The sequence below is a fragment of the Protomyctophum parallelum genome (genome assembly GCF_964188405.1).
Source record: "Protomyctophum parallelum genome assembly, chromosome: 6".
Classification (NCBI taxonomy): domain Eukaryota; kingdom Metazoa; phylum Chordata; class Actinopteri; order Myctophiformes; family Myctophidae; genus Protomyctophum; species Protomyctophum parallelum.
Window position 1 is genome coordinate 38,344,767 of NC_139701.1, and position 27,968 is coordinate 38,372,734.

Genomic DNA, 27,968 nt, shown 5'->3' on the forward strand with positions numbered 1-27,968 from the left:
CCCTTGAGGAAAATTAATTGGGGAACCCTAAGGCGTACAGAGTATAGCTACACTGACAGTGATGAGTCACTGCCATCACTGGGAGTCACTGGGAGTTCTTGCCACCACCTCTCTTCAAAGGACATGATATACTCTCTTTATTTAATTTCCTTTATCCTTCATTATGTTTAAAATGTGTTGCTCACCAGTCACCATCCAAAATAATTGTAAAATGGCATTATTATTATTATTATTTGCAACCAGGCGGCATGGCTGGATGATTATAAGCTCCAACTTTGGACTGGACTCAGCTTCGGTCACTTAGAAGTGAGCCATAGCCTGGGAAATTCCTTTTGGGTACTTAAATGTGTGTGTGTGTGAGTGGATTGGTAATAGGAAATTATGTTGAGAATTTGAGATATATGCCCACCCTGAACGGCCGAACCATAGGCCTTATGTAGGCTATGATTGTCACGGCCACTCTCTAGGGAGGCTGGTGAGCTTATAGTCCAAGTCATAAGTAATCATATTTTATTTGTAGGCCTACTTTATAACATTGTAAGCTTACTTCAAAATATTGAGAGGTCAATCCAATTTTAGTGACATTAAAATGCATAGGCCTATTCTGAGAAAACAAGCTGAAATTATTACTTAATGATATTCATTATTCATTTTAATTACCTACCGGTATTGCATTTTGTCATCGACCAAGTCATGCTGACTGCTGATCTTATGACTCAAGCTGCTCAAGCTATTGCTAAGCGGGTGCAGGAGACGAGATGACGTAAAAGCAGTACGTGCTTACGCAACATGTTACGCACATGGTATAAAAGCGTGCGTGTTGACGTCAGCTGTCTCTTCCCTGCCAATGCCCCTCGTGAGCTGGGCAGCGTAACAATTCTCTCCTTTTCTCCACTAAGCGAATCACCAGCCATCTGTCAAAATGGTAAGTCGAAATTAGATATTTGTTTGGTTTATGTACCCGACGCTTACATTAGAATTGTCTAACATTCCTATTTATTTACATTTAGGTCTGTTTTTATTGCTGATTTTATTTGCCTAACTCAGCTGTGAATTGTGCCTTGGAACAAAATGGCGACCATTTTATCTTTTGCCGCACCGTTATTTCTCAACATAACATGACTGAAGTGTCACGCATTCCGTTATGTTGTCAGGAGCTTTTTCTCAATATTCACTGTTTATAGCTGCTCTGTTTTGAAGACAGTTCCACCTGATCCAATGAAGCATAATTATCAGGAATGAGACTACGTCTCAACATTGGTCTTGCGCCGGTTGTCTACGTGTCGTGCTTGTGTCGCAGCATAAAATAAACGAAACGGGTTGTCTGAAACGACAGTTTATACCAGTATTGTGGCCTTGAGTAGCTCCCAATGTTGACGGTGTTACTGTTTACTGTCACTGACATGTCTAGTATGATTGGGTGGATACCGGCATTTCGGGTCGTTTGCTAACTGGATAGTCTTAGCATTAAATGCTACTCTGTACACGTGGCCTATTATGCCGGGCGTAGCCGGTTAGACTGTAAATGTTGCGAGGTTTTGATTATCTCAGCCGGCTTAAGTGCAACTGCATTTTAAGGTTGCCGAACCTAAACCTTATGGTTTCAACGTAACCATAAGTGACGATTGCTGGCCAGTGCCACTAGCAATGTGATGGCGGTTAGCAGACGGCCTTGTTAAATGGGCCTGGGAGTGTTGCCTCAGAATGACGCACTGGCTTTTGCTCGCAAAATATGTAATTTTGCTTCAGAATGATAGAATATGTTTTTTTGCATCAAGTGGCGTTATATGTCTACGTGTATGGCTTTTGCTCACACAAGATCAAGATTCTGATGCAATATTACACATAGACAACATCTACGTGTAATTTTGCATCAAGTGGCGTTATTTTACCCAAGATCAAGATTCTGATGCAGTATTACACGTACGTGTAATATTGCATCAGAATTATTCACTGGTCTTTGCTCACAAGACGGACTAGGCAGGTTATAAATCTATAATATGTAAATTGTGTTGAGTGAGTTTAGATTGGAGCATGCTGCTCAGATGACAGCTGAGCTGTCATAGCCAATTTATCTGTAATCACTTGGAAAGCTGACCATAATGAACCACCCTGAATGCAGTATAATGGCCCTAGGCACGACAATCCAGCACTTTCCCCCATTATCTGTGTTTAGAAATCATTGTCGTAGAACAATGGTCAGTGGAATTCCTGGCCCCATGCTATAAAACAATGGAGTAAAATAAAATGGGATGAAGCTGCAAGTGAGAAAATTATAAACTTATTAAAAAAAATCAATTTGCGTCTGACATTGTCTGTTCTGCTGCAGTGCTCTAATCAAAGCTTTCCCCTCAGGTGAACTTCACGGTAGACCAGATCCGTGGCATCATGGACAAGAAGGCAAACATCCGTAACATGTCTGTGATTGCGCACGTAGACCACGGAAAGTCTACCTTGACTGACTCGCTGGTGTCGAAGGCTGGCATCATCGCCTCTGCCCGTGCCGGTGAGACCCGTTTCACTGACACGCGCAAAGACGAGCAGGAACGTTGCATCACCATCAAGTCCACGTAAGTTTTCTGTGTTAAATCTTATCTGAATCACTCCTTAGTCCCATAGTTCCATTCTCAACATAATCTAATGAGATGCCCTTTTTTGCCTCAGATTGCTGACTCACCTGGTCACGCCACATTTGGCAGCAATTGGAACAGTGTTGACTTGACTCCAAGTTACTTATACTGGCGTTTGCTCAATGTGATTTAAGGAATGGAATATTCCTGTGATTGGATATTGTCTCTATTTCAAATCTTGGTTCCAGGTTTATGTAATTGTTGCAAGATGCAACAATTGCTTACATAAGAGTCAAATTATGTCTGGTTACTAAATGGGTTATAAAAATTACAAACATCAAAATGTAAAAGGTTCTAAACATCCGCGTGCAAACGTTGTAAAGTGACCTGGCTGGCACAACTAACTGCTTGTTCTGTCATCTCAACTTCCACAGTGCCATCTCTTTGTACTATGAGCTGCCAGAGACTGACATGGCCTTCATCAAGCAGGCCAAAGATGGCTTGGGTTTCCTAATTAACCTGATCGATTCCCCCGGGCACGTTGACTTCTCCTCTGAGGTGACCGCCGCTCTTCGTGTCACTGACGGAGCCCTGGTTGTGGTCGATTGTGTGTCTGGTAAGATATTTCATAAATCAAGAGTGTCATGTAAATCTCATTATTGTAATTCTGTGAGGTTATGTATTTTAACTGAACCTGTTGCACTATGCTGTGTTGGACTTCTAATCATCCAAGTGGCTAAATATGCATCCGTCTGTGCTTTCCCACCAGGTGTGTGTGTGCAGACCGAGACTGTGCTGCGTCAGGCCATTGGTGAGCGCATTAAGCCTGTCCTGATGATGAACAAGATGGACCGTGCCTTGCTGGAGCTGCAGCTGGAACCCGAGGACCTCTACCAGACATTCCAACGTATTGTTGAAAACGTCAACGTCATCATTGCCACCTATGGAGAGGATGAGACTGGACCCATGGGTAACATCATGGTGAGTGGGCAGTCTTTGTCCCATTTGGTATTTTTATTTATTTGGAACTAATGGCGATGCTTGTCTGCTTCCATTTTCCCTTGAAGACATGAGTCACTTCCCAAGAGTAATTACACTTTTGTACTTGCAAAAGTGTCAGGCCCTTATTAAATGTATATGAAGCCAGGAAATTAATAAGTTGTAATATCAGACTTGTAAATACAATGGACGGTTTGAATCTAAATCTTTTCTGATTGTGTATATTTCTATACATTTCATTTATGCTTCCAGATTGACCCAATCGTTGGTACAGTTGGCTTTGGTTCTGGTCTCCATGGCTGGGCCTTCACCCTTAAGCAGTTTGCTGAGATGTATGCAGCCAAGTTTGCTGCCAAGGGCAATGCACCATTGACGCCAGCTGAGCACTGCAAGAAGGTGGAGGACATGATGAAGAAACTGTGGGGTGATAAGTAAGTTTCAGTCCAGAATGTATGAGATGGATACAACTTACAAGGAATTGTCCTTGCGTTAGGTTCTGGGACACACAAACCTAACAATTGATTCAAGGCTAAGCAAATAGACATTCGAGTATATATTTATAATCTAATATGAAATTGCTTTTGGCTGCTACCTTGGAAGTTTTATTGGCTTAATACACATTAAATATACTGTCTAAAGGTGATTTCATTTTTTAGGTTCTTTGACCCTGACACTGGAAAGTTCTCAAAGGCTGCCGTTGTCGATGGCAAGAAGCTGCCCCGTACATTTGCCCAACTCATCCTGGATCCAATCTTCAAGGTGATTTATTATAGCAAGCTAGCTGCTGCTTTTCTAAATCTGTCATTTAAACATTTTCAGTTAATCCAATTTAAAGAATTGGGGAAAAAATATATATATTTTCAATGCTTTCTTTCAGACAACTTAAAGATGACAATTGTAAAACACATGTAAGTGTGTAAAGCATGAGTGTAAAATGCTTATTGTGAGTGCATAGCATTAGCTATTTAGCAAGCATAACATTTACCACAAATAGAAGTACTGCTTTTGCTTAGGCTTGTGGTTTTTTCAGGCTATTCGTGTTCTGTTATGTAGGTGTGTGTTTATTGCGGAGAAATGCAACCATGCGATTAAGTGGGTTGTGTGCACGTTCACGTTTGTTGTTGCTTTTTGGCAGGCAGTAGTTTTGCAATTCGACCACACCCATGACAAACCTCATTTCCACCAACAAATGGAGCTCACTGAAAAGAAATGTCTCTCCTTGCATTAGTTTTCCAGGAGTGCAAACAACTCTGGCAAATAACTTTTAATATTTTTACACCACTTTTGTCCATGCAGCTACATTACTCACTGCTCTTCTGCAGTGCACACATCTTGAGAAAAGTGTCCACTCAAATGAATCTCCACAATTGGGGAAGCACAGAAAATTCAGTGATCAAAATAATTTGGCAGTGTTATCTTATTTTTATTCCACAATAGGCCTACGATTCAGTCAACAGTATTGCAATTCACAGTTGTCAAATGTTCCCACAACATGTAGCTGTCTAGAAATTAGGCCACAGAGTGAGGTGTAAATTAACAGTGATTACCAATGGTAAAACGTGGCTAATTAATATTGCCATTCAATGGGTACTGATGCCTGGCCTGCTCAAATATCAGTGCATGGTGGCACAGTTGGTAGTGCTGTCGCCTCACAGCTAGAAGGTCCTGGGTTCGATTCCCGCTGTGGGCACTGGCGGCGTGTTCCCTCCTCCGCGTCATCAGTGCCCATACCCGAGGCGGGGATTGGCGAAAGGGCCTTTCTGTGGAGTTTGCATGTTCTCCCCGTGTCCCCTAGGGTAGATACCCTCACAAAAACATGCAGTAATCCTGGTCTCTAAAACTACCTCCCCCTGGCCAGCCGGGGCGCCTGATGGAGGGGAAAGGAACTGGTCGGAATAACGTGTCCCTTCCACATGCTATGTCCGGTCGGGGAAATTCCCCCCAGGTGAAAAGAAGCAGCTTGAACTCCTCATGCATAGGAGGCATGAGGTCAGTCCGCTGCCCCCCCAGTTTGGCAGAGGAAGTGTAGCGCCCAGGATTACATTAGATAATTGGCACTGGGTGAAAAGAAAACTGGGTTACAAAATCGTGGGATAAAAAATTAAAAAATATATATATCAGTGCATGTTCCCCCACTAAATACTGGCCTTTACAGCACTGATTGTTGTACTCTAATGCAGAAATATTATCTTAAGTGCAAATGTGTACTGCTGCAACTAATGTATGGCTCACTTTCAGAATGAGAACTTGTGGAATATGACAACTTATTTGTAATTTATTTTGCAACATTTAAATGTGTATGGATTTGAGTGCCTATTTGACAGATTATATTGATCTAATTCTGGAAATGTCTCTTATCTCTTGCTATGAATACAAATGAGAGTTCCTCTTATCAGCATATAATTGGTGTTTGTCACATGAATACGAGGCTAGATATACCTTTTTGCTTGAGTGTGTTGGCATGTTTTCATTTTTTGAGCCCAGAAAAGCTTAATCCTTTTTCAGGTACTTGTGCATAACTGTAGCGTCATGTAAGCTCACCTTTGCACATTTAGCTGTAAATGATCTTTAAAGACTTGAAGGCAAAGTGTTCCCATACGTTGGAAGATTTGGGTTTCACTCATATCGTGTTTTAACCTGACGCTGCCAAGAAGCTTTTTTTTTTTTTTTTTAAGATCTTTTTTTGCGGCTTACGCCTTTATTGATTTTTTAAGGGATAGAAAGTAGGCTGACAGGAAACGGGAGAGAGATGGGGGGATGACATGCGGTAAAGGCCGTGTCGGGTCCGGGAGTCGAACCCGCGGCACACCGCGACTGGATCACCAGTCCGGTGCCCAGACCGTTACGCTACGGCCTGGGCCAAGATCCAAGAAGCTTGCTACACAAATTTGTTTCACAGCTTATTGGGATCTGGGATCGCGGAAGCAAATTCGATGACGGGGCTGTTCCTTTTTTTTTTTCAAGATACTTGGTAGATGATTGGATGGGACCGTCTGTCTATCACCGTGTGGGCGTGCAAACACAACCAATCATATTGACGTGTCTATATAGTTTCACATCCGGTTTCGCACATATCCCGCCCTTAGCTCACGCTGATTGGTCCGGTACGGAACGGATTTGTCAGCTCAACTGCCTGAGAGATCCCAGATGAGTGCTGTGTTGGGGAACATGGTTACCCAATACCGCCCTCATCTGGCAGCGTCAGGTTAATCGTGTTTAGCAGTGTTGGCGACTTGGCGGTCAACATGAAACATTTGAAATTAGTTGTGAACATATTTGTTATACATTGCTCCTTATATTTGTGTCTGCGTTAAGAAAAGGTACCCAGTGTCAAGTCAGTGGGATATTAATGAATGGGAAATTGACATGTCTCTGCTCAATATGTAGACTGCGCCTGCAAGTGATGACACATTATCTTCACTTTGACCTGACTGTCCAGTGATGAATATCTTAAGTCTGAGCATGGCAAGCAGCGGTTTGCCCCCATACCTCTACTCGGATGATCCTACACTATATCGTATCTCCATATACAAGTGTTTTGTTCTCTGCTGTTTCCCCAATTTAGGTGTTTGATGCCATCATGAACTTCAAGAAGGAGGAGACGGCCAAGCTGATTGAAAAGCTGGACATCAAGCTGGATGTTGAAGACAAGGAGAAGGAGGGCAAACCCCTGCTGAAGGCTGTGATGCGTCGCTGGCTGCCTGCTGGAGATGCTCTTCTTCAGATGATCACCATCCACCTGCCTTCCCCTGTCACAGCCCAGCGCTACCGTTGTGAACTGCTCTATGAAGGACCTGGAGATGATGAGGCTGCCATGGGTATGAAATGCTTGATATGCCTATAAATCAATTCCTTTGCTACAATTATGGCTTATCCTAAAATATTTCTTGATCAGTGTTTGGTGAACTAGTTGTGAAAATTGTGGTCTTACTATAATTTCCTAGGTATCAAGAACTGTGACGCCAAGGCTCCCCTGATGATGTACATCTCTAAGATGGTGCCCACCACCGACAAGGGACGCTTCTATGCTTTTGGCCGTGTCTTCTCTGGCACCGTTGGAACTGGCTCGAAGGTGCGCATTATGGGACCAAACTACACCCCTGGAAAGAAGGATGACCTCAACATCAAACCGATTCAGAGGTTTGTTTCTGCTGTTGGATCAATGCTTTTTTCCACTTCATTTTTATTGACTAAGACAAAGGAGAGACACAAAAACAAGGCTGCATTTTTCATATTACAAGATACATTCATTGAAATAATTATCGCTAGGCTGAGAAGAGATAACATATACAGTTCCTCAGTAATGTCCATCCATTGTTCTTTTGTTGGTGGGTCCTGTTGGTACCAGCGTCGTGTGGTCGCTTTCTTACTTAAGACTATCTTGATTAAATATTTATCATGTATTAAACTCTTCAGGGATATTTCCCGGCAATAAAAAGGAACAAGCCTGAGGTATCTTAAAACACAGAATGGTCTCCAAGGTGGAGTGGATATCCTGCCAGTATTTCTTAATTTTAGGACGAGTCCCAATTATGAGTGTGGCCAGCCTCGTTGGATCAATGCTTTAAAGTTTGAGTTGAGAGAAGCAGCTTCGGATTTTTAGCCTGTACTGTATGTGAAACTAGACGGATGTACATGGATGTATAATGATGCATTTTTCTTTTTTTCAGGACCATTCTGATGATGGGACGTTATGTTGAGCCCATCGAGGATGTACCATGTGGAAATATTGTAGGTCTTGTGGGCGTTGACCAGTACCTTGTCAAGACCGGGACCATCTCCACCTATGAGCATGCCCACAACATGAGGGTGATGAAGTTTAGTGTCAGTCCTGTGGTCAGAGTGGCTGTGGAGGCCAAGAACCCAGCTGACCTGCCTAAGCTGGTGGAGGGTCTGAAACGTCTGGCCAAGTCTGACCCTATGGTCCAGTGTTCCATTGAAGAGTCTGGGGAGCACATCATCGCTGGAGCTGGAGAACTGCATCTGGAGATCTGCCTTAAAGACCTCGAGGAGGACCATGCCTGCATTCCACTCAAGGTAAGAAGTACAATGTGAAGTATTGTGAAAGCTGAATTTGATCCACAACCTACTCCTTGTATAGCTCAACATCATCTTTTGTTTGTGTAGAAATCCGACCCTGTGGTGTCCTACAGAGAGACAGTCAGCGAGGAATCATCAGTGATGTGCCTCTCAAAGTCTCCCAACAAGCACAACCGTCTGTTCATGAGGGCAGCTCCCTTGCCAGATGGCCTTGCAGAAGACATCGAAAAGGGTGATGTCAGCAATCGTCAGGAGCTCAAGGCTCGTGCCCGTTACCTGACTGACAAGTACGAGTGGGAGGTCACTGAGGCCCGTAAGATCTGGTGCTTCGGACCTGAGGGAACTGGACCCAACCTGCTGGTAGATGTGACCAAGGGAGTGCAGTACCTTAACGAGATCAAGGACAGCGTTGTCGCTGGCTTCCAGTGGGCTACCAAGGAGGTAAGAGGAGGCGATGACTGGTGTTGAGGCTAGATGTTTTTGCCATATTGCATGAAATGGGTAGCGAGTAGCGATGATCATAGCTATGATGGCGCACTACTGTTGGGTCAGCAGTGAAATGTAATTTTGCAAGTATCTAAACATTCACTTTGTCTAGGGTGTCCTGTGTGAAGAGAACATGCGTGCTTGCCGCTACAACATCCATGACGTCACCCTGCATACTGATGCTATCCACCGTGGTGGCGGCCAGATCATTCCCACAGCTCGTAGAGTACTGTATGCCTGTCAACTCACAGCTGCACCCAGACTCATGGAGCCTGTATATCTGGTTGAGATCCAGGTAAGTCCTTTGCTACATGTTTGACTCGTTGGAAATGTAAAATGGTATTTTTTTTCCTCCAGTATAATATCTGACTTTCCCCCTTCTCAATTTCCCCCACCTAGTGTCCTGAGCAAGTGGTCGGTGGAATATATGGTGTGTTGAACAGGAAACGTGGACACGTGTTTGAAGAGTTCCATGTCATGGGAACACCCATGTTTATTGTCAAGGCCTACCTGCCTGTCAATGAGTCATTTGGTAAGTTTACATTGTGATGGGACTCTAGGAATTTCTGTTATCTGCTGTGGTGTGTAAAATATGAAACTGGATGATGCAGTGTGAAAACTTTTGCTTAGAAAAAGATCCGTTTTAACCTCACTTTGCATTGTTCTGTCTAGGTTTCACAGCTGATCTGCGTTCCAACACTGGTGGCCAGGCTTTCCCACAGTGCGTGTTTGACCACTGGCAGATTCTTCAGGGAGACCCAATGGATTCTACATCCAAGCCTTGTCAGGTCGTCACTGAGACACGCAAACGCAAGGGTCTCAAAGAAGGCATCCCTGCATTGGACAACTATATGGACAAGTTGTAAAAGGAGGCACCCCACTTCTTCCCTAATTCCGCCCCTCTTAAATTACCTACACATTGTAGGACAGAACTGTACAGAACACCATGAGCACCAATGTTTGCCAAAAGGATTGTTATTATCCACAAAACGATTAGAAAAATTGTAAACGTTAATAAAGGAAATAAAAATTGTCATTGTGTAGGTCTCATTCATAGTTGTGGTTAAGTCAAAGATAATTGAGTTTTGTCACACAGTGGTAGAGACATAAAATTGAATGTGGCAATACACTTTATTTACAACTTGCATGAACAAATGGGTGTTGGGGCTTAAAAGCAAACATGTACTGTGTGATATGGTCTTGCTGGTAAACCTGTTGGGCAATGCACTCAAAGCCCATTTACAGTTTACATACACCTTGAGTATTGGCCAGTGTGCAATTTTTGCTTTGGCTTTTCTTGCATGAAACTTATGACATGCAACAACTTGCTGCTTTACTTGTATAAAGATATCTAAGCATGTTAAGATGCTAGCATAGAAATTATGCAAGACTAAGTATAGCATTAATGAATTGTAAGACTTAAGATGTTACACATACAGCTTAAGATTTGCGTTTTGCTTTAACTACCAGTTCAGTAAAGGTACCTTTTGTTCTCATGGAAGGATAAAATTGTTGGCTCTGCGCTTGCACCCAACGTGGGTTTAAAGCTCCATGTCATAATTCTGGCATCCTGTCAAAGTGCTTCAGTGCCACCATTGCTTGGGTAGGAAACTACTCTTGCTGCCCTGCATGGTTTTTTTCCATTGTTTCTGCACATTAATGGTATTTACATGTTGGGAGAGGGGTAATTAAACCAGTTCTGCATGCCATTTACAACCTGACCCCACACCAGATGAGGTCTCACTAGAAAACATACCTGTGCTAAATTGTTTTCTGGAAAGACTGTTCAACCCTGTTGGATGACTGCAGAGGTCAAGTGACGATGAAGATGTTCTCCTGACAAGTTAATTTGCCGTGGAAGTAGCTTATTAAAAAGTCAGACTATTCTCTAAGCCGAATGGCATTTGAACTTTACACAGTATGAGTCAGCATGTGATGGGTATAATATACAGAAGGTATTAAAAGGTCTTATGTATAGAAGATAACTTCTGGGATCTGTCCATCTTCTACAGAAGTGCCATTGTTGTTGCCTGCAGCATAGCAGAAAGTAAAGCACGTCTTGGTGCCAGTAGCCGAACCCTCATGGGTGACCTTCCGCATGCCTTTGGTACCATAGTGAGAGTCTGGCCCCTATGAAATTAAATTGGCATTTTAGTTCAATGTCACATGTTCATGCTAACCATACACAAGGTGGTTTGTTTCAATCAAAAATGGTATCCCAAAATGACGTTACTAGAGGTGCTCCGATCAGGTTTTTTGGGACCGATCACTGGTTTCCTCACGCTTGGCCGATACCGATCTTGGAAAAACTGTTCCTGTGCGTTTGGCAAGAAAGGGGAGAATGTTCAAGCCTCTCACAAAGATCCAAAATGATATACTAATACTATACGTGTGTGTGTGTGTGTGTATATATATAATTATATTTTATATAGCACTTCTATGTTATAAAAGATTGCCTTCTCTAGATCAAGTCATTTGGAGTGAAAATCGGCCAATCAATCGGAGCACCTCTAGTGGTTATGAACAGTTGTGAAATAATTGTTGGGGTATTCCCTTAAGACTTTCCCCATAATGAATAACTGCAGTGTACTGTAAATATTGGAGAATGTGTGGGATATGCATTCACCTTGAGAGTGGCACAGGCAATATAGTTGACACTAGGCAGAATTTCCACTGGTTCCTTGAACATGACACGGAATGCACTGGCAGAGCCATCACAACTGAAGCCTGTATCATTCTGGCCCAGGATTGTGTTACTGTCTGTGTGAATGATCTGGAAGACATATTTAAGGATTGTAGTATGTACATGTGAGAAGATTGTGCTGAAATTAATCTGAGTGCACAATCAAATTGAGACCAACCATTTTTACATTGCTATAGGAATTCAATTAAAATCTTACAGCTCTGTGAGCTTGTTAAACTTATTCGTTGTTATAACTTTTAATCTGGGACTGCATCTGTGTCACAGTAGTTGTTATATACGTAATTTATATATTAGCATATGTTTTTCAGAAAATCTAGGTTAGGGTTTAGAAGGAGTTTTTATAATTGGCCTCAGGTCTAAATGGGTTTAGACCTGCCAAATAGTACATGTGATGTGAGAGGAATATCATGTCTAAAAGTAAAAGAACACAACCTCTCATATAATATTTCTTAATTTGACTATTCTTTGAGAATGGAAATTGTACAGGAACCTCTGTCTTCTGTACAGCTTCTAATACTGGTAATAACAAAAAACGCAACACATGGTTGCTATTCAAGATGCACTGTTGAAACTGATCTAATAAGCACCCCAACATTCTTCCATACCTGTATGTTGACCTGGTAGTCTGTAGGACCATGTATTGAACCATATAATCCAAAGCCCACAACAAATATCCTGCGATTTACTGAAAACCTGCATGAAGACATCGTACAATAAAGTTTAATAAGCAACATATTGTGCATGGACATGACTGGTGTGTGTGTGTGTGTGTGTGTGTGTGTGTGTGTGTGTGTGTGTGTGTGTGCGCGTGCGTGTGTATCCATTCCACATGCATTAATATCACTAGAAGACTCACCGAATGCGGTCACTGGTCCCGCTGTATCCCCATCGGCTCTCCACCTGTCCAAAGCGTGTGATGCTGCACTCCTTGCCCCTCAGGCAGCAGCGAGGACGGTCAATGAACTCCACATGAGGCTTGGGATTAACTGTGAAGTGGAGGAACAGACTCACCACCTCCCGGTCTGTCAGGACACCAGACTGTGCAGGACCTGATATAAAACCAACAACATTGAGACATGCGTCATCAGCACAGAATGTATCATTTTGTATACAAGTGTTTGTGTGAATAATGTCTGTCATATCAGCACTGTACCAGCGGCAAACTCCTCGATAGTCATCAGAGGGAAGCGGATGAGAGAGATGGCTTTGCCCAGGACTTTGCGTCTGTTCTCTGGAGTGGGCTGGAACTGCTGCCGCGGAGTTTCTGCCTCTGACCAACGCACTGCTGCTGCAAACAGACGTATCTCACGCACTCCCAATGTGTCCCTCTCAAGAACTGCAACCAACGTGTCTGTGTAGCAGGGCATGAGAATATTACCTTAGTAAAACTATTGCTTTTTGTTCAAGTCATACATTTGTTTTGCTTTCTGTGGGCTTAAAAAAAACACCATGCATAACCAGCAGCCTCAATGACCTAATCCTTACCTACCCAGGTCAATATCAGTGAAGCCCTCTGCAGCCAGAGCATCCGCAGTGTTCTTGTCAATGTTCTCGAGACAGAGGCTGGCCAGCTGGGGCTCATCAAACAGTCTAGCCTGAAATAAAATAATGATTGTTAATTTGCATTTTGGTTGAAGACTCAACTGTGTAGAGTACTGTGTTGTTACCTATACATTGAAAATGAGGGCCTGCCCCTCAATTGTACTTCCAAATTGAAATAACGGTTATGATGATGAACAACGATGACTAATTATATGGACATGAGTTCTCAATAATCACACTGATTCTTGGTCTGCTTATATTTAGTATACAAATTCTCCACTTTCAACTATGTGAAACTATGTTAGGCCATGTAAATGTAGGCTATAACCTGTCATTATGTTACACAAATGTAAGATTGGGCTACATATATAAAACCAAGGTGGAGCAGTACAAGTGAGTTATTCTGTAGTGTGGGAGTATACACTTTTCATGCCTTACTGAGAAACTTAATGTATAAATGTATGTGTCGGCTTAATTAGTCTCAAAATTGTATAATTATGCTGCTATGTAACCCCAGCTTCAGTAGCACTAGGTACCGGTCTGCTTTTTGGAAGCACTGGTATGAATGTTTATTGTAAAATTGATGTTTTTATGGGTTAGGGGTGTTTCTTCTCTGTATGTAGTGTTTTATGTTGTCTGTTTTTTATTGGACCTTGGCTGAGTCTGAACAAATAAAGTTGATTGATTGATTGATATGGAGAAAATATGTCACCTAAGCAACTTTGACCATAATGATGATTGATGCCAGCACATCAGAAGAAGTGGTTGTTGCCCTCCTGAGCTCTTATCACACTAGAACAAGTCCTAGCCATAAAAAAGCCAATGCATGCAGTCTGAATATCAAGGATTACCTGAGTGAGGAGCATGAAGGCGTTATCAGCCCTCAGGTTTTTCTTAAGAAATTCGACACAGTGAGCCTCCAATGCTGGAACAGCATATTTCTTAGCCGAGTACAGAGTGGTCATCACTGTCTCAGGGCCGATCTGCACCTCGTCGGAGTACAGAAACCTGGAACCATGGCATACAGTTGACATATGTTAATGAGTAGCTGGATGTAATTTGGGTAGAAAAACACTCTTTTCTTCAAGCAAAAGATAAGACAACTGAGTTGCACCTTGAGGACAGAAAATAATGACCTACACCAAGTAACACGATGGACGCATCAAATACATTGAACATGATTGTAGGAAATGGGAGAGGTTAAATCTGGAAGAGCATCACTTTAGAGTGCAAGAAGAGCAAAGAATAAAGCATGGTTTGTCAGTTTTCTCACTTGTGCATTCTGTTACTGCTAAGCTTACTTGAGCAGGGCAAGGAAGGCAGCAGGCTCCACGTCAGGCAGTTCGATCTCAGTGGAGGTGGTGGCCATACCGCCATTGAACATGGCATCGAACACTGCACTTCCAACTGCAAGGGCAAATCTACCAAGACAATTTGATATTAACTAATCATATAGGCTACTCCCTTTCATCTCTGGTAGCTTATTGTAAAGCATATTGAATAATATTATATAATACTAAACAATGATCTACAAAGTAATGACATAACATAAACAGTCTTTTTTAAAGTGCAATTATTAACCCTATCTATGTGGCTATAGTCCAAGTCCAATTTCAAGCTGTGTAACAGTGTATCGATTAACAAAATCTAATTTGCTGCATTTTTATCAGAACGTATAGTGATTCACCCTTTGCTACATTATGCCCAAAATTCTATTCTGATTCTACCGTTACTTACCTATGAGCCGGTATCCGCTGCACTCCCATTCCCTTCCCCACAAGAAAATGCACGTCACTTAGCACTTCGTTATTGAACAAGAATGCGAATCTCTCTTTCACTGTGTTTTTGGTGGCCTGCCAGTTGTAAACCGGTTCCCGGTACACCAGTACGGCTGCGGAGGACGACGACGGGGTATTCGGCAGCGACGGCGACGCCAACGAGACGGTTGGTGGGTCTGCAGAAGAGGTTGAGGAGGATGCTGCAGATGAAGAGGAGGCTGCCGCTCTGGCTGCCATGGCACCGGGAGGAGCCGTCGGCTGCTGCGGGGCTGCGTGCTGTCGATGCGGGGAAGTGTCAACTCGAACATCGGCGCCAGCCGCGCCAGTGTCCCTGCCAGCAGGGCCCGTCTGTGGGTTGTTTGCGTGACTGATCGCCGTCCTGCTCTGGGCCCCGCTGCCCCCCGGTGTCCCCTCGTTTGTGATCGCCAGAGAATGAGCGTTGTTGTTGCTCGGCGGAGCGTTGCCCAGCGGTCCAGGTGAGGGGAAGCGGAGCGACGGCGCTCTGCTACTGCTTTCTCCAGAAGCCATCTTGGATCGGATGGTCGGATGGAGCGCAGCGAAGTCTGCAGGGTTCGCTCTGCTGCTGCCTGGGATCAACAAGCAGCACATGCAGCGCCTGGTTTAGAAACATGAGAATTAATGACATGTTAATAGGCGGCAGGATTTAACTCAGTGGTTAACTTCTCAAACCTTTTTGTGCCAAAATGTATATATTTGGCCGCGGACCCTTTTGATTGATTGAAGTATTTATTAACAGTTTGCAGAATTACAGTAGCTAGATTTCAAGCACAACTCAATAAAAAACTGTTAACTGTGGACGACACATTGATAAAGTATTACACTGGTTTACAACAGGGTCCACCATCATCTGATTTTCTTTCTTTCTTTCTTTCTTTCTTTCTTTCTTTCTTTCTTTCTTTCTTTCTTTCTTTCTTTCTTTCTTTCTTTCTTTCTTTCTTGTGCCAGGGGCGATCTCTCTCTCCCTGTGTAAAACAAACAAACACCGCAGGGGACAGGTCCTATAGGGACCCGTATACTCCCGGGGACCCCACTTAAAGAACCGTTTAACTCACTGCGTATGTGCAATTGTAACCAAATGTATGTAGGGCCTACCCATGCTATTTGTACATTTTGTAATAAGTCTCTCTGAGTTAGTTAGGAATGAATCAATAATTATGTGTTGATACAATTGTAATTTCCATCACACAGTAATACACACTGGGAATTAACAACAGATAGCCTACCTTTGTCAATTCCTATTATGATTTATTGTGTCTTAACTTAAACTTTCTTACAGGTCGGCTAGCTGTGCTGCTGACTTTTGTGACGCGAGGTTAACATGTGTAACCTAACCTAACCTGTCTGTCATGGCAACGCCATGAACGGCGGTAAGTTAATTAGTAAACGGAAACGTATGGTATGATGTCATATATGACTCATTTCTCATTTAGTCGTTTTTCCAGGACAAACGTATTTCGTATTTCTTCTTATACAATATTTTGGTATAAATTACTGAATACGTTAACAAACATCGGCTCCAGACAGTGGTACATTGTAAGGTATATAGTTAAACGTAAAATAAATTATTATTATTAATCATAATCATAATAATACATCGTAAAAAATGAACACACGTATTCATTTTTGGTTGTAGCCTAAGATTTTGACTCTCGTATCGATTCTGACATTTAAATGTCAGAATCAATAAATATGTATCGGTCCCAGGCTTAGATAAATAGGCTACAGAGTCTTAGGCTATGTTGGTTGGTAGAATGAACTAACCAATCGTCAGGGCGCATGCCGTCAGCCAATCAAATGTGAGCCCCTCTTCCTGTTTGGGTAAGAAGAGGTTCATCATAAGGTGAGTAACCAAATGTTTTCTACGGCTAGAAGTAGCCGTTCTTTTTTACGAGAAAAGCGCTGATTTGTGTGCATAAATGTCCACCCACCCGATGTCTAAACGATATGAACTGTACGTGTACTGTTTATTGTAAGCGATCGCATTCGATTGCCGTATTTTCCATTGTCCGTTGCTTGCACGTCCCATGCGAATTGCTGTTTACATTTCGTTGCACGGCGGTGTCGCATGCCGAAAATAGCCGATCTGCAAGCTCACAGCGCGTCGCATCCGCGACGCGTTGTGAGTTTGTAGATCCTCTTATTTTCTATGCATGACCGAAATTAACCAGCTAGCGTCGCCGAGCTAATAGTACTAGGGAGATTAAGTTACAAACCAGCCATTCGTTTTGTAATAATACAGCGCCGTTAGCTCGTTAATTACTAAATGAGCGCATGCTTCATTGCCGGTAGTTAATATGGTCATAATATGATGTCTTCATTTATTTTGCTATTCGTCGTCGCTTGAGGATTGTTGGTGAACAAACTGCTTTTGCACAGGGATTATGGGAGGAGTGAAACAGGAGCAGAGCGATGCACCGCCGCAACCCAAAGGTACACATCCACCTGGGCCAGCAGTACAAGAAGAGGTAAGTACTTGGTTTTTCCAATTGAGTTTATTTTCAGCACTTTCGGACAACAAAAATGCATGTCTGTGTGTGTAATGTACAGCAGTGCGATTTAGAACAAGGCACAAACGATGTCAAAAATCCAAGGCACAAGCTGTCGTGTCCACCCCTTTTCATAATAAGGTGTCTACCCCCCCCCCCCCCCCCCCCCCTCGACAGAGGGGGAAAATAATAATTTTAATCAAAACGGATTTCTGTTACTAGGCCTAATAAATATGCTATCACAGTATCGGCGCCTTATCCTGGTTAATTGCCTGTGTCAGTATGCTCATGTGTGTGTGTGTGTGTGTGTGTGTGTAGAAGGAAAGTAAAAGTCACTTTTCCACGTGCACGAGCATTTCGCACACCTCCTACTGTAAATATCTTCCCGCCGCCATGCAAATATAGCAGTTAATTGTTTCCCATTGATTCCCAAGGTGGGAGTAGCATTAGGCAACATTTTTCAGGTGAAGGATCCCTAGCTGAGAGGGATGAAGCAGGGACCCCCTACTAAGCTAGTAAGCTACTGTATAAACTTGTGTTGCATGACACTTAGATAATCATAGATAGCTTCCTAGACTTGTTTGACAGCGCTATACTCATACTGTAAAGGTGGTTGCACATTGGACGCGTTTTTCAGAAAAACCGACGGAGAAACGCAGCTAAAAATCTGAAAAACGCTCTCTGTGTGCAGGGGCCTTTCGTGTTGTGTAAATTAATGTACCTGTATTTTGTTTAAGACATCTAACCACATCATCCCTGCTTATAGTATAGCTTTCGTACTTTGTTTGCTCCTTTCCCCCTCTAAACGACACCAAGTTCATAAAGGCTCGGAGCGTCAGGCCTTGTGAACTTGTAAATCTGATCTGCTTAACAACCCCATACCTGTGATAATTAGGTCTGTCACAATTATTTGAGATAATTGCAATTGCAATTATTTTGCATATATATTGCAATAGTCACAATCGTCATCATTGTTTCCATGTGGAGAAATGTTCATACATTTAAAAAAAAAAAAATCCCAAAATAGCATGAATAGCAGACCTTACAACGCATCACGTGTTGTAAACTTGTAATCAGCTCTTTCTGTCTTTCTGGTATTTCTTCTGCTAGTATTGTATACTTTAAAAGTATACAATTATTAAATGTCAGGAATTTGTTTCTATATTTAAGTTGTTTGTCATATCTGACCCATGCAATTTTTGATTACGAAGCCTAAAAGGCAAACGATGAAATTATGTTTTATTCATATGTTTTAATGCCACAAAAAATTCTGTGACAATTAATCGTCCACTTAACCATGACAGTGCTAGTGATAATACATATTTCCCTAAATCTGTAGCCAAAGAAGAGAGGGTGGCCAAAGGGGAAGAAGAGAAAGAAGGTTCTGCCCAACGGTCCCAAGGCACCAATAACGGGATATGTGAGGTTCTTGAATGAGCGACGCGAACAGATGCGAGCCCAGTACCCAGAGTTGCCTTTCCCAGAAATCACAAAGAGACTTGGAGCAGAGTGGAGTCGATTAGCTGCTGGTGACAAACAGGTAGCCAATGTGGATTCATAGGCGTGTTTATGTGTTTAAGTGTCTATGCAAAGTTGCACTTCACTGTGATCATAGAAACTTAGTGCTCTGGCATATGCTGTGGTACAGGACGCATAATTAATTTGCCCCAAATCACACTTAAGTAAATAATTCTGATTTGTCTATTATTCATACCTATAGACTGATTTTCAAATATTATTTCACAATATATAGTCATAGCCTAAAGGGCCTTGCAAACGTGAAGCGAGGAACGCAGGCGTTGTTGCCTGGATCAACACAGGTCTCCTTCAGGTCTGTTGAAGAGGGGCACAACAACGCAAGAGTAAAAAAAAAAAGCTCAACAGAATCCAGGTCTGGTGAGTCGCGGGCGTGTGCACGTAACGAGCACGTGCGCAACAAATTCACAGGACCGCGCTCACGTAAATACGCTGCTTGTGTTGTTGCACCGTGACTTCTCAGAGCAAAAACGCAGGTCTCATTGAAAATGAACTATAAGCGCGTTTGCAAGGCCCTTAATGCATTTGGAAAAGATTAACAATTACACATGTTTAAAAAACAATGTGTGTGTGTGTGTGTGTGTGTGTGTGTGTGTGTGTGTGTGTGTGTGTGTGTGTGTGTGTGTGTGTGTGTGTGTGTGTGTGTGTGTGTGTGTGTGTGTGTGTGTGTGTGTGTGTGTGTGTTCTTGCAAACTACTGGACCGACCATGTGACCACCTTTCTTGTACACGCTGCCAACAGACGGCTAACCTCTGACAAAGCACCCGACACTATGACTGATTATGAAGTCAGTATTGTGCTCAGTTGGTTCTGAAATAAGTCTAAATGACTGACATTATAAATATAATGTCATCGATATGCTTAGCTGTGTTCAGACTTGGATGGTTATTTTGGGCAAGACTGATGTTGAAATCAATACAATGTCAGACATCCATATGAAGACCATGACCTTATTAGACCATGTCTTATTAGAATTTTCCATTCACTTAAAGCTATGACAAAATCATGTGTGTTGTTTGTGTGCTGACAGCGCTACCTGGACGAGGCAGATCGGGAGAAAGAGCAGTACGCCCGGGAGCTGAAAGAGTACCAACAGAGTGAGGCCTACCAGATAACCTCTGCTAAGATACAAGACAAGAAGGTCAAGAAAGGTAACAGATGGCATTCATAGTGTGACGTGTATTCTGGTTTCTGCTACAGATGTCTACTAGGTGGACATGGGAGGGCCATCAGTGCAGGTCTGGAGCACCTGGGCCCGGTGCTCTCAGGCTATCTCATTCTCTCCTTGCACATTTGGTTTGTTTTTGAGTGGTGCAACCACTCCTCTAGACAGCTATGTGTGTCTCTGGCTGGCTGGCTGTGTCCGAGCACGAAAATTTAGTTTGGTTTGTTTGCACAACCAAGTGTCACTGTTGCACCGTTGCTGTTGCGCTGTATATATGATGATTTGGGATGTTACAGTACAGTACCAGTACAGCACCCTGGCCGCGTTCTTGTGGGTCTGGAACTTCCGGGACCCCTGGGGACCCCCAAACAGAGTTGCACCACTCTCTTCACAGGGGTGTGATTAAAAATAATAATAATTAAAGCCATCATTCAACACCATACTTTACAGCGGCCGACAATATAACCCGTTGGCCCAGATGTACTTTCCAAATCGTCCGGGCCAGTAGAAGTCGTCAATAAAAAATAATAAATGCAGTCTAATTTCACATTAATGTGAAATCGTCTCGGTAATTACCACTAAAACAAAAGCGTTACTTGATCCAGAATCCAGAAAGGTGCGCAGCGCTGTGCCCACCAGTGAAGAACAGCGTAGGCTGGTCTGCAAGCAGTTCACAGCAAATTGTTGGTATATAGTGTTTGTTAGTTCAGTAACGTAGTTCTCCCTGTCTCTCCAGCTCTTTGGTAAACCTAAAATATATTTTCAGTTGGGTTACAATTACAAATCCACTAGAACTCCACTAAGATCATTTATCAGTTTGTGTTCCAGGTACAATTCTGTCTGATTCATCATCATAACCTTTATTTAAACTCGGAGTACAATTGAGGGGCAGGCCCTCATTTTCAATGTATCCAAGATATTTGATTATTTATTTGCTGTTGTCACTTCCAATTTCACTTGTATGAGTTCTCTCTCCTGATTGGTTATAATCGTTGAAAATGTATTTTCATTAGATAATTGGCACTGGGTGAAAAGAAAAAACTGGGTTACAAAATCGTGGGATAAAAAAAAAGAAAAGTATTTTCAGAACTTGAGAGACGTACCCCTCTTACTGAACAAATCGTCTTTAGCAGTGGCGGGAAAGAACTCAACTTTTATGCACGTGTAAGAGGCTGTGTCCAAAGAGCGTTTTTTGAACTGCCAGCCGCATAACGGAGCTGGACATGGGACAGGGACATGGCCCACAACAAATATAAAGTGCTGGAAAATGCAGCATGCGGCTCAAGGGGAGTGCATGCCAGGTGCACCATAGGAAAACAATGGTTTTGCTGGCTTTGTGGTTCTGGCGACCCTTAAATCATGTTTTTGTTTTTCAGAGGACTCTCCATCAGTCATTATCAATGCTACCGCCACTTCGGCATTACCAAAGGTATACAAACGATCCTGCGACTCTTGGTATTAGTGTATATGTTTATTATAAACAAACATGCTGGGTGGACCTTTATGAATGCACGATTGTTGTCATGTAGGCTTCTGACCCGCCCAGCAGATTTGACATCCCCATCTTCACAGAAGAGTTCCTGGATCAGAACAAAGGTAACAAGACAAGCTGTTTGGTCAAATAAAAAAAAGTAAATTAAGCTACGTTAACCTTACATTCCTGAAAAGTAAAGTACAATAAGCAAATGCATAACATAAAAAAGAAGAATCATCACACCACTAAATACTTAAATCATGAGGGCATAGCTAGAAAAATGCTTTCATTTGTCCTCTTAAAACCACCTCATCAACTGTGGTGGTCTCAGGTGGGCGGGGAAGGCGTTCCACAGTTCGGTGGAGGGGGGGGGGGGGGGGGGGGGAGAGATTTTATACACGCTACCCCATGCAGTCTATAAATCCCATTGTTCTGTTGGGTGGAAATATGACATGGCACTTCCCAATGCCTTTTGTGTGTCAAGAGCACACAATGGAAAATGGCACTTCCCAATGCCTTTTGTGCGTCAAGAGCACACAATGGAAAATCACTACCAGCCGACATGCCAGCCATTTTACATGAACAATTCCAGCGGGTACAGGCTTTAGTTCCGACACACACACCAAAGTGATTTCCGCATGATGTCGCACCTTTGGTGTGTCGGATAAGCGTGCACACCCCATTCCAGCGTCTGCATCGCATGTCAACATGTCTGGAGTTTGCCATAGAAAATCTCAGGTAAGCATCTGATTGGCTCTGCCTCTGTTGCTACGGAAGTCCATAGTTGGTCTATGCTTAGCTTAGTTAATTTTCAATTTAGGCATTTAGCAGACTTTCTTAATCCAGAGCGATTTACAGTAAGCAAGGAAATACACAAGGTAGAAATATTGATCTAGGGTCATAGGTAAACAAAGAACATATTCCTCAGTCTAAACCGTAAAATATCAAGAAAAAAATATATAATCTGTGTTTTAGGTCTACACTGACCTGGCATCTGTCTACGTTTTAGCCTTTGCATAAGCCTGCAATGTCAAGTCTAAGGTGGAGGTCTATAAATTGGTGAATTCATATGTCTGTCACACATTTACGGTGGGGCTCTGCAGGAGAGTGTGTGTGTGTCTGTCTGGTTTGTCCGGAGCTAAAGCATTTAGCACCAAATGTTTTGTGCACATGGCAAGTAGGCCAACTTAGTACGTCCATGCAGTTCTTTTCATACGTTTTTATTGTCTTCCATTTTATAATGTAAGTCAATGGGGCTTGTATCAGGCTGAAACGATGCCCATATTTTGAGATGTCTTGCATAATGTCATGGATATGCCAGAATAAAGTATACAAGCTGGGTGCATGCAACATTGTCATTTTTGTCCTACAATACATTGCCTCACTACAATTGTACAAATGTTAACCTGAAACATGTTCTATCTGTTCTCAGCTCGAGAGGCTGAACTCCGCCGGCTGCGTAAGGCCAACATTGAGTTTGAGGAGCAGAATGCGGTGCTGCAGAGGCACATCAAGGACATGTACAATGCTAAAGAGAGGCTGGAAGCAGAACTGGGACAGGATGAGCTTCGTACCCAGGCACTGCACAAGCGCCTGCTGGCCATAAAACACACACTGATCAGCAGTCTTTCATCGGTCGCTCTGCCAGGTGAGCTAACCACAGACTTTATTCTCCTGACTAGGAAAATACAGAAACGAAGGCATATTCTATAGGCATGATATTCTATAGGCAAGATATTAGTCAGAATGTCTACAACATGTCACAATCACATTGAAATGGTGTTGACTAACACAGTATGTTATCCTTATCACTAGATTGTAACAATCGCCCTTTATATCTTAAGGCAATTTTCTTTTTTTTTTTTTTTTTTTTTAAGATATTTTTTTTGCGGCTTACCACTTTAATTGATTTTTTTAAGGGATAGAAAGTAGGCTGACAGGAAACGGGAGAGAGATGGGGGGATGACATGCGGTAAAGGCCGTGTCGGGTCCGGGAGTCGAACCCGCGGCACACCGCGACTGGATCACCAGTCCGGTGCCCAGACCGTTACGCTACGGCCTGGGCCGGCAAATTATTAACTAAGGAAAAATAAAGCGGGATTGTGGGGTTATAGTGTATAGTATAAGTTATTTATATAGAGATGCAGCAAAAGTGTATTGTCAAACAAATGGTGTTCAGTTATACCAATGTACGTGGTAAAGTGTGTCTGTCCCTGTCGCTCTCCCTATAACATAAAATAAATAAACAGGCAGACAAACTGAAATCAACAAACAATATTCTCTTAAAGTGTTCCTAGGTGTCCAAAGAAACCTAAAACATCCACTCTGAACGGTCCAACGAAAAAACATGATTGGGGTACCCCTCGTCACAATCCCACCAGAAAAGTTTGGAAAGATCTCACCGTTAGCGCCGGATCCTCCATATACCACGCATGCCGGCAACGGTTAATCCAAACTATGACCGATTCACCACGGCACGTCACTTCTCCCGATGGCCTCAACGGTCCTTCTCTTCGGCTGCAGACACTAAAGGCTCATACATACTCCAGTTTTTGGTGTGTTGTATGGTGTAGTTTTTAAAGGTTTGGAAAACTACACCATTACGTCAGTCGCGGTGATTATCAGCTATCACCGCGGACACAGACCCATCTTTCTGTTTTTACTATCAGACAAGTCTTTTCACTCTGGAGCTATCAGGTGATAAGCTATCACCAAAAACTGGATTATGTATGAGCCTTTAGTTTACACTTCTACTTATGAATTAAACTGTGTCTGGCGCCTGGAGCTCCTCTCTCCTGTGTAGGCCTACACCTCTGTTTGCAGTTTTCCCCCCCATTCCCTGTGTGTCACTTCCTCCATATGAAAACTTGTGTGGGTGGCGACATCAGTCTCTGACAGCTGTCAATCACCCCTGTGCAAGGCCCATTACCATTCTTGTGAATAGGAGATAATACTATTTGCCAAATAGTCAGCATCACATGTTACATTTCACTTCATAAAAATAATAACACGTATAGGGAAAATAAAGCAGAATGATGAGATTGAAATGTGCTTCCTCACAAGATGTGCTATTTTCTTGAAAACAAAGCTGTTTTGAGTTTCCTAAGCAAAGATTTCTGGCAATCTGTAGAATCTCAGGCCTATAAGTTAAGCTACATGTTTATTATTACAAATAAGTTAAAGTGCTCAAAAATATATAATAATACAATAGGGTTGAAAGTGAGTCTTTTTTTGTGTCTCTCTGGCTGGGTCTGTCCCTGGCTGCCTGCCTGCCTGGGTCTGTCCGAGCACGAAAATAGCGTTTGGTTGGTTTTCACAACCAAGTGTCACTGTTGCGCAGCTTAACACACACACACAAACACACATATTAACTGTATGATGGTTTTGGGTGTAACGGTACGGTACGGTACAGTGACAGACTAGTACAGTAAAGGGACGGCTCGCCGGAACCGGCCCGGGCCCCTGGGCGTGTTCCTGGGGGTCTGGATGTTCCGAGGGACCCCCACACAGAGTTTTATTCCGTGACCCCGTTTCTATTTTCTATCAGGTACAGGTGAGACCCCATCTCTAGGGAACTTGGACACATACCTGAGCCGTCTGAGTGTTGTGCTTGAAAGCAACCCTCACAAGCACCGTGCTTTCCTCACCCAGCTGCGAGAGGTCCTGGCTCACCTGGACAGGTAACTATATAAATTATAATCATGGTCAATGGTCATGTTATGAATGTTTGTCTCATATGGTCGTGAGCTGTAATTTGCACATATTCATAAAGTGATACTTTACTTAAAGCGATACTATGAACACCAAATACTGGTTTAACCAATTTAGGACGGAAACCCCTTTAGGGATTTCTACCTTTTTAAAGACGGGAACCCCTTTTGGGGTAGTAGTTGCTATGTACAGTAGCCTATAGTATAGAAGGCATAGAATCGGCCACAGGTCTAAATGGGTTGAAAAAAGAAATGTCCTTACTTTATTTTATGTCAAACTCTGACATACAATAATTGCAAGTGGTCTTTCACAAATAAAATAATGACACTAGCTGTTTTTGGAATTTGGCAAGTTGCTTCGACCTATGAATGAAAAAACACTATTACTAATTTTATTAACTGAAGTCAAGTGATGTGCTAACTGCAGTTTGCATTTTTCCAGTCAATATGCATTCAATACTGTATAAGTGATGTACTGTATATTTGTCATCTAATCTTATTGTCAGTGAGAAATTATGAAGAAGTTGCAGCCGTCCATCCATTCCCTGCTTATGATGACGGTCTCGGTGATGTTGAGTAAATATGTGCCATTCATCTGTAACGTCTAACATCTAAAGGACAGACTGCACAAAGTGCAAAACACCACGCATTGTCAGGTTCATTTGTCAATACGATGTATGGTACATACCGTATGATCATGCAGAACGTGTGTATTCTTGCACAGTATTAATTGTGAGTGTAAGCCTATGTTGCAGTGTGGAGAATATTACAGTTAAATTCAGGGAAGGAATTTTATTAAATCTCAGAAATTCTGTTTTTATAAAGTAGTACTTAACCTACTAATTATATTTACAGTAATTTACACAATAGATATCTGTTATTTCAATTAATTAAAATGTAATCTAGTTGCTTTCTGAAATTACTGAAATTAAGTCATTTGGACTCAAACTGTTTGTTTTTGTATTCGCTGGTACCGTTTAGTCTCAGACATTGGTTTTATGGTCTGTGCAATAAGAGAAGCCTGTCAGTTTACAGTACATGCCTTTATGGCATTGTGTGTGAGATCATAGTTTCCAGATGGAAAGCTTAATTTGTAATGAGGAGAGTGATAATTAGAAAAATAATAATAAACTGAGGTCATAGGTGATTGACATGGTATTGTGATATGGTTTTGGGATTGTTTGTCTCTGTAAATTTGTTGACGTTTGTACCATGTATTGAATGAAAATAAATGTTAAATGAAATCACGTTACATCCATTTGCAATAAAAGTGAATATAACGATTATGGCTTATATTTTGTGGTCATCATATTGGGTCTTATTCAACTGAAGTACTGGAGGTGTTGGTGGGAAACCGTATTGATGCATTAAGTCATCATTTCTTAAAATGATCAGTGTACAATATAATGTGCTTTTTATAGACCAATAGAGTGATTGCATATTTGCCAACCATGAAATTATTCATATCATATAGGAGTAATCCATCCCAGATATTCAATGGATTGGATATATGTGTATATGTATGTGTATAAGTAAACTATATATGTGTGCATGTATGTATGTGTATATATATATATATATATATATATATATATATATATACACACACACATACGCACACACACACACACACACACTACGGTTCCCCATAGTTTTATTTTCTTCCTGATAATTTATAGCTATGCACATTTATTATTATATGTTTTGTGTCCTTGATATGTTCGATGTATTTCTGTTGTAAAGTGCACATAGCCCCTTGGGGTGATTTTGTACTATAAATAAACTGAGAAACACACACACACACACACACACACACACTTGTTACTTTTCATAGAGAGGTCTCACCATTCACTCTTTAGGAGCTAGACTCGACATCATTGACGACCAGTAGAGGGAGCTGTTGAACCACACCAAAATGATAATGTTCCGAGAATGAAATCCAAGTATGGTCTTTGTATTTGTTATGGGTCAAACATTGGTATGAATAGAGACATTGTTTTGCATTGTTCCATGTACTAGACGGGGGGCCAGGCCGTAGAGCACTAAGTCGGTAACGGTGGAAGTTGTTAGATCCATTCCCCACCCGCTATGCAATACCAGTTGTACCCGTGTCAGAGTACCCGTTCCTCCTCACCCCGCTATGCAATACCAGTTGTACCCGTGTCAGAGTACCCGTTCCTCCTCACCCCGCTATGCAATACCAGTTGTACCCGTGTCAGAGTACCCGTTCCTCCCATCTGTCTGTGTCCCTTTTATGCCCATATACCGCTATGCAGATTTATGTATCTGTCTCTCTGTGTGCCTTTATTCCTATATGGAGTTGTGTCAGGCATGCCCAAATATGGAGTGTTGTGATTTCCAAACAGGCCAGCTCCATAGATAGAGCCTGGGCAGGGGCCTTGTCCAGAGCCCGGGCAGAGGCCTTTTGTGGCGGTTCTGGTCAACTGTTGGTCTGAC

At 42.3% G+C, this 27,968-nt stretch overlaps 3 protein-coding genes across 7 annotated transcripts; 2 read left to right on the top strand and 1 right to left on the bottom strand.

Annotated features, from left to right (window-relative positions):
• The first annotated feature begins 807 nt into the window (after window positions 1-807).
• Window positions 808-10,127, top strand: LOC310860627 (elongation factor 2b). Its single transcript, XM_083767669.1, has 13 exons — window positions 808-925; window positions 2,356-2,570; window positions 3,005-3,186; window positions 3,340-3,551; window positions 3,822-4,000; window positions 4,226-4,328; window positions 7,135-7,387; window positions 7,514-7,709; window positions 8,240-8,606; window positions 8,697-9,050; window positions 9,208-9,390; window positions 9,495-9,627; window positions 9,768-10,127. Exons 1-13 carry the CDS (start codon window positions 923-925, stop codon window positions 9,959-9,961), a joined length of 2,574 nt encoding a protein of 857 aa, XP_083623795.1. The 5' UTR covers window positions 808-922; the 3' UTR covers window positions 9,962-10,127.
• Window positions 10,128-10,276: 149 nt separating this feature from the next.
• On the bottom strand, window positions 10,277-15,975 carry btbd2a (BTB (POZ) domain containing 2a). 2 transcript variants are annotated; one of them, XM_083767672.1, is made up of 9 exons: window positions 15,079-15,975; window positions 14,643-14,762; window positions 14,193-14,349; window positions 13,289-13,394; window positions 12,953-13,150; window positions 12,656-12,848; window positions 12,405-12,492; window positions 11,722-11,868; window positions 10,277-11,225 (listed from the first exon to the last, which is right to left on the bottom strand). In XM_083767672.1, the coding sequence occupies exons 1-9, from the start codon at window positions 15,726-15,728 to the stop codon at window positions 11,064-11,066; spliced, it is 1,821 nt and encodes a 606-aa protein (XP_083623798.1). In that variant the 5' UTR covers window positions 15,729-15,975; the 3' UTR covers window positions 10,277-11,063. The 2 variants fall into 2 exon arrangements, with proteins under 2 accessions (XP_083623798.1, XP_083623799.1); XM_083767673.1 differs by having other exon boundaries at window positions 11,083-11,372; window positions 11,604-11,868.
• Window positions 15,976-16,920: 945 nt separating this feature from the next.
• hmg20b (high mobility group 20B) lies at window positions 16,921-26,795 on the top strand. 4 transcript variants are annotated; one of them, XM_083767683.1, is made up of 10 exons: window positions 16,941-16,980; window positions 17,517-17,605; window positions 18,061-18,141; window positions 18,966-19,166; window positions 20,193-20,313; window positions 21,704-21,756; window positions 21,857-21,923; window positions 23,234-23,449; window positions 25,349-25,481; window positions 26,018-26,795. In XM_083767683.1, the coding sequence occupies exons 3-10, from the start codon at window positions 18,115-18,117 to the stop codon at window positions 26,028-26,030; spliced, it is 831 nt and encodes a 276-aa protein (XP_083623809.1). In that variant the 5' UTR covers window positions 16,941-16,980; window positions 17,517-17,605; window positions 18,061-18,114; the 3' UTR covers window positions 26,031-26,795. The 4 variants fall into 4 exon arrangements, with proteins under 4 accessions (XP_083623807.1, XP_083623809.1, XP_083623806.1 ...); XM_083767681.1 differs by lacking the exon at window positions 18,061-18,141 and having other exon boundaries at window positions 16,921-16,980; XM_083767680.1 differs by lacking the exons at window positions 16,941-16,980; window positions 18,061-18,141 and adding an exon at window positions 17,001-17,425.
• Window positions 26,796-27,968: the final 1,173 nt, after the last annotated feature.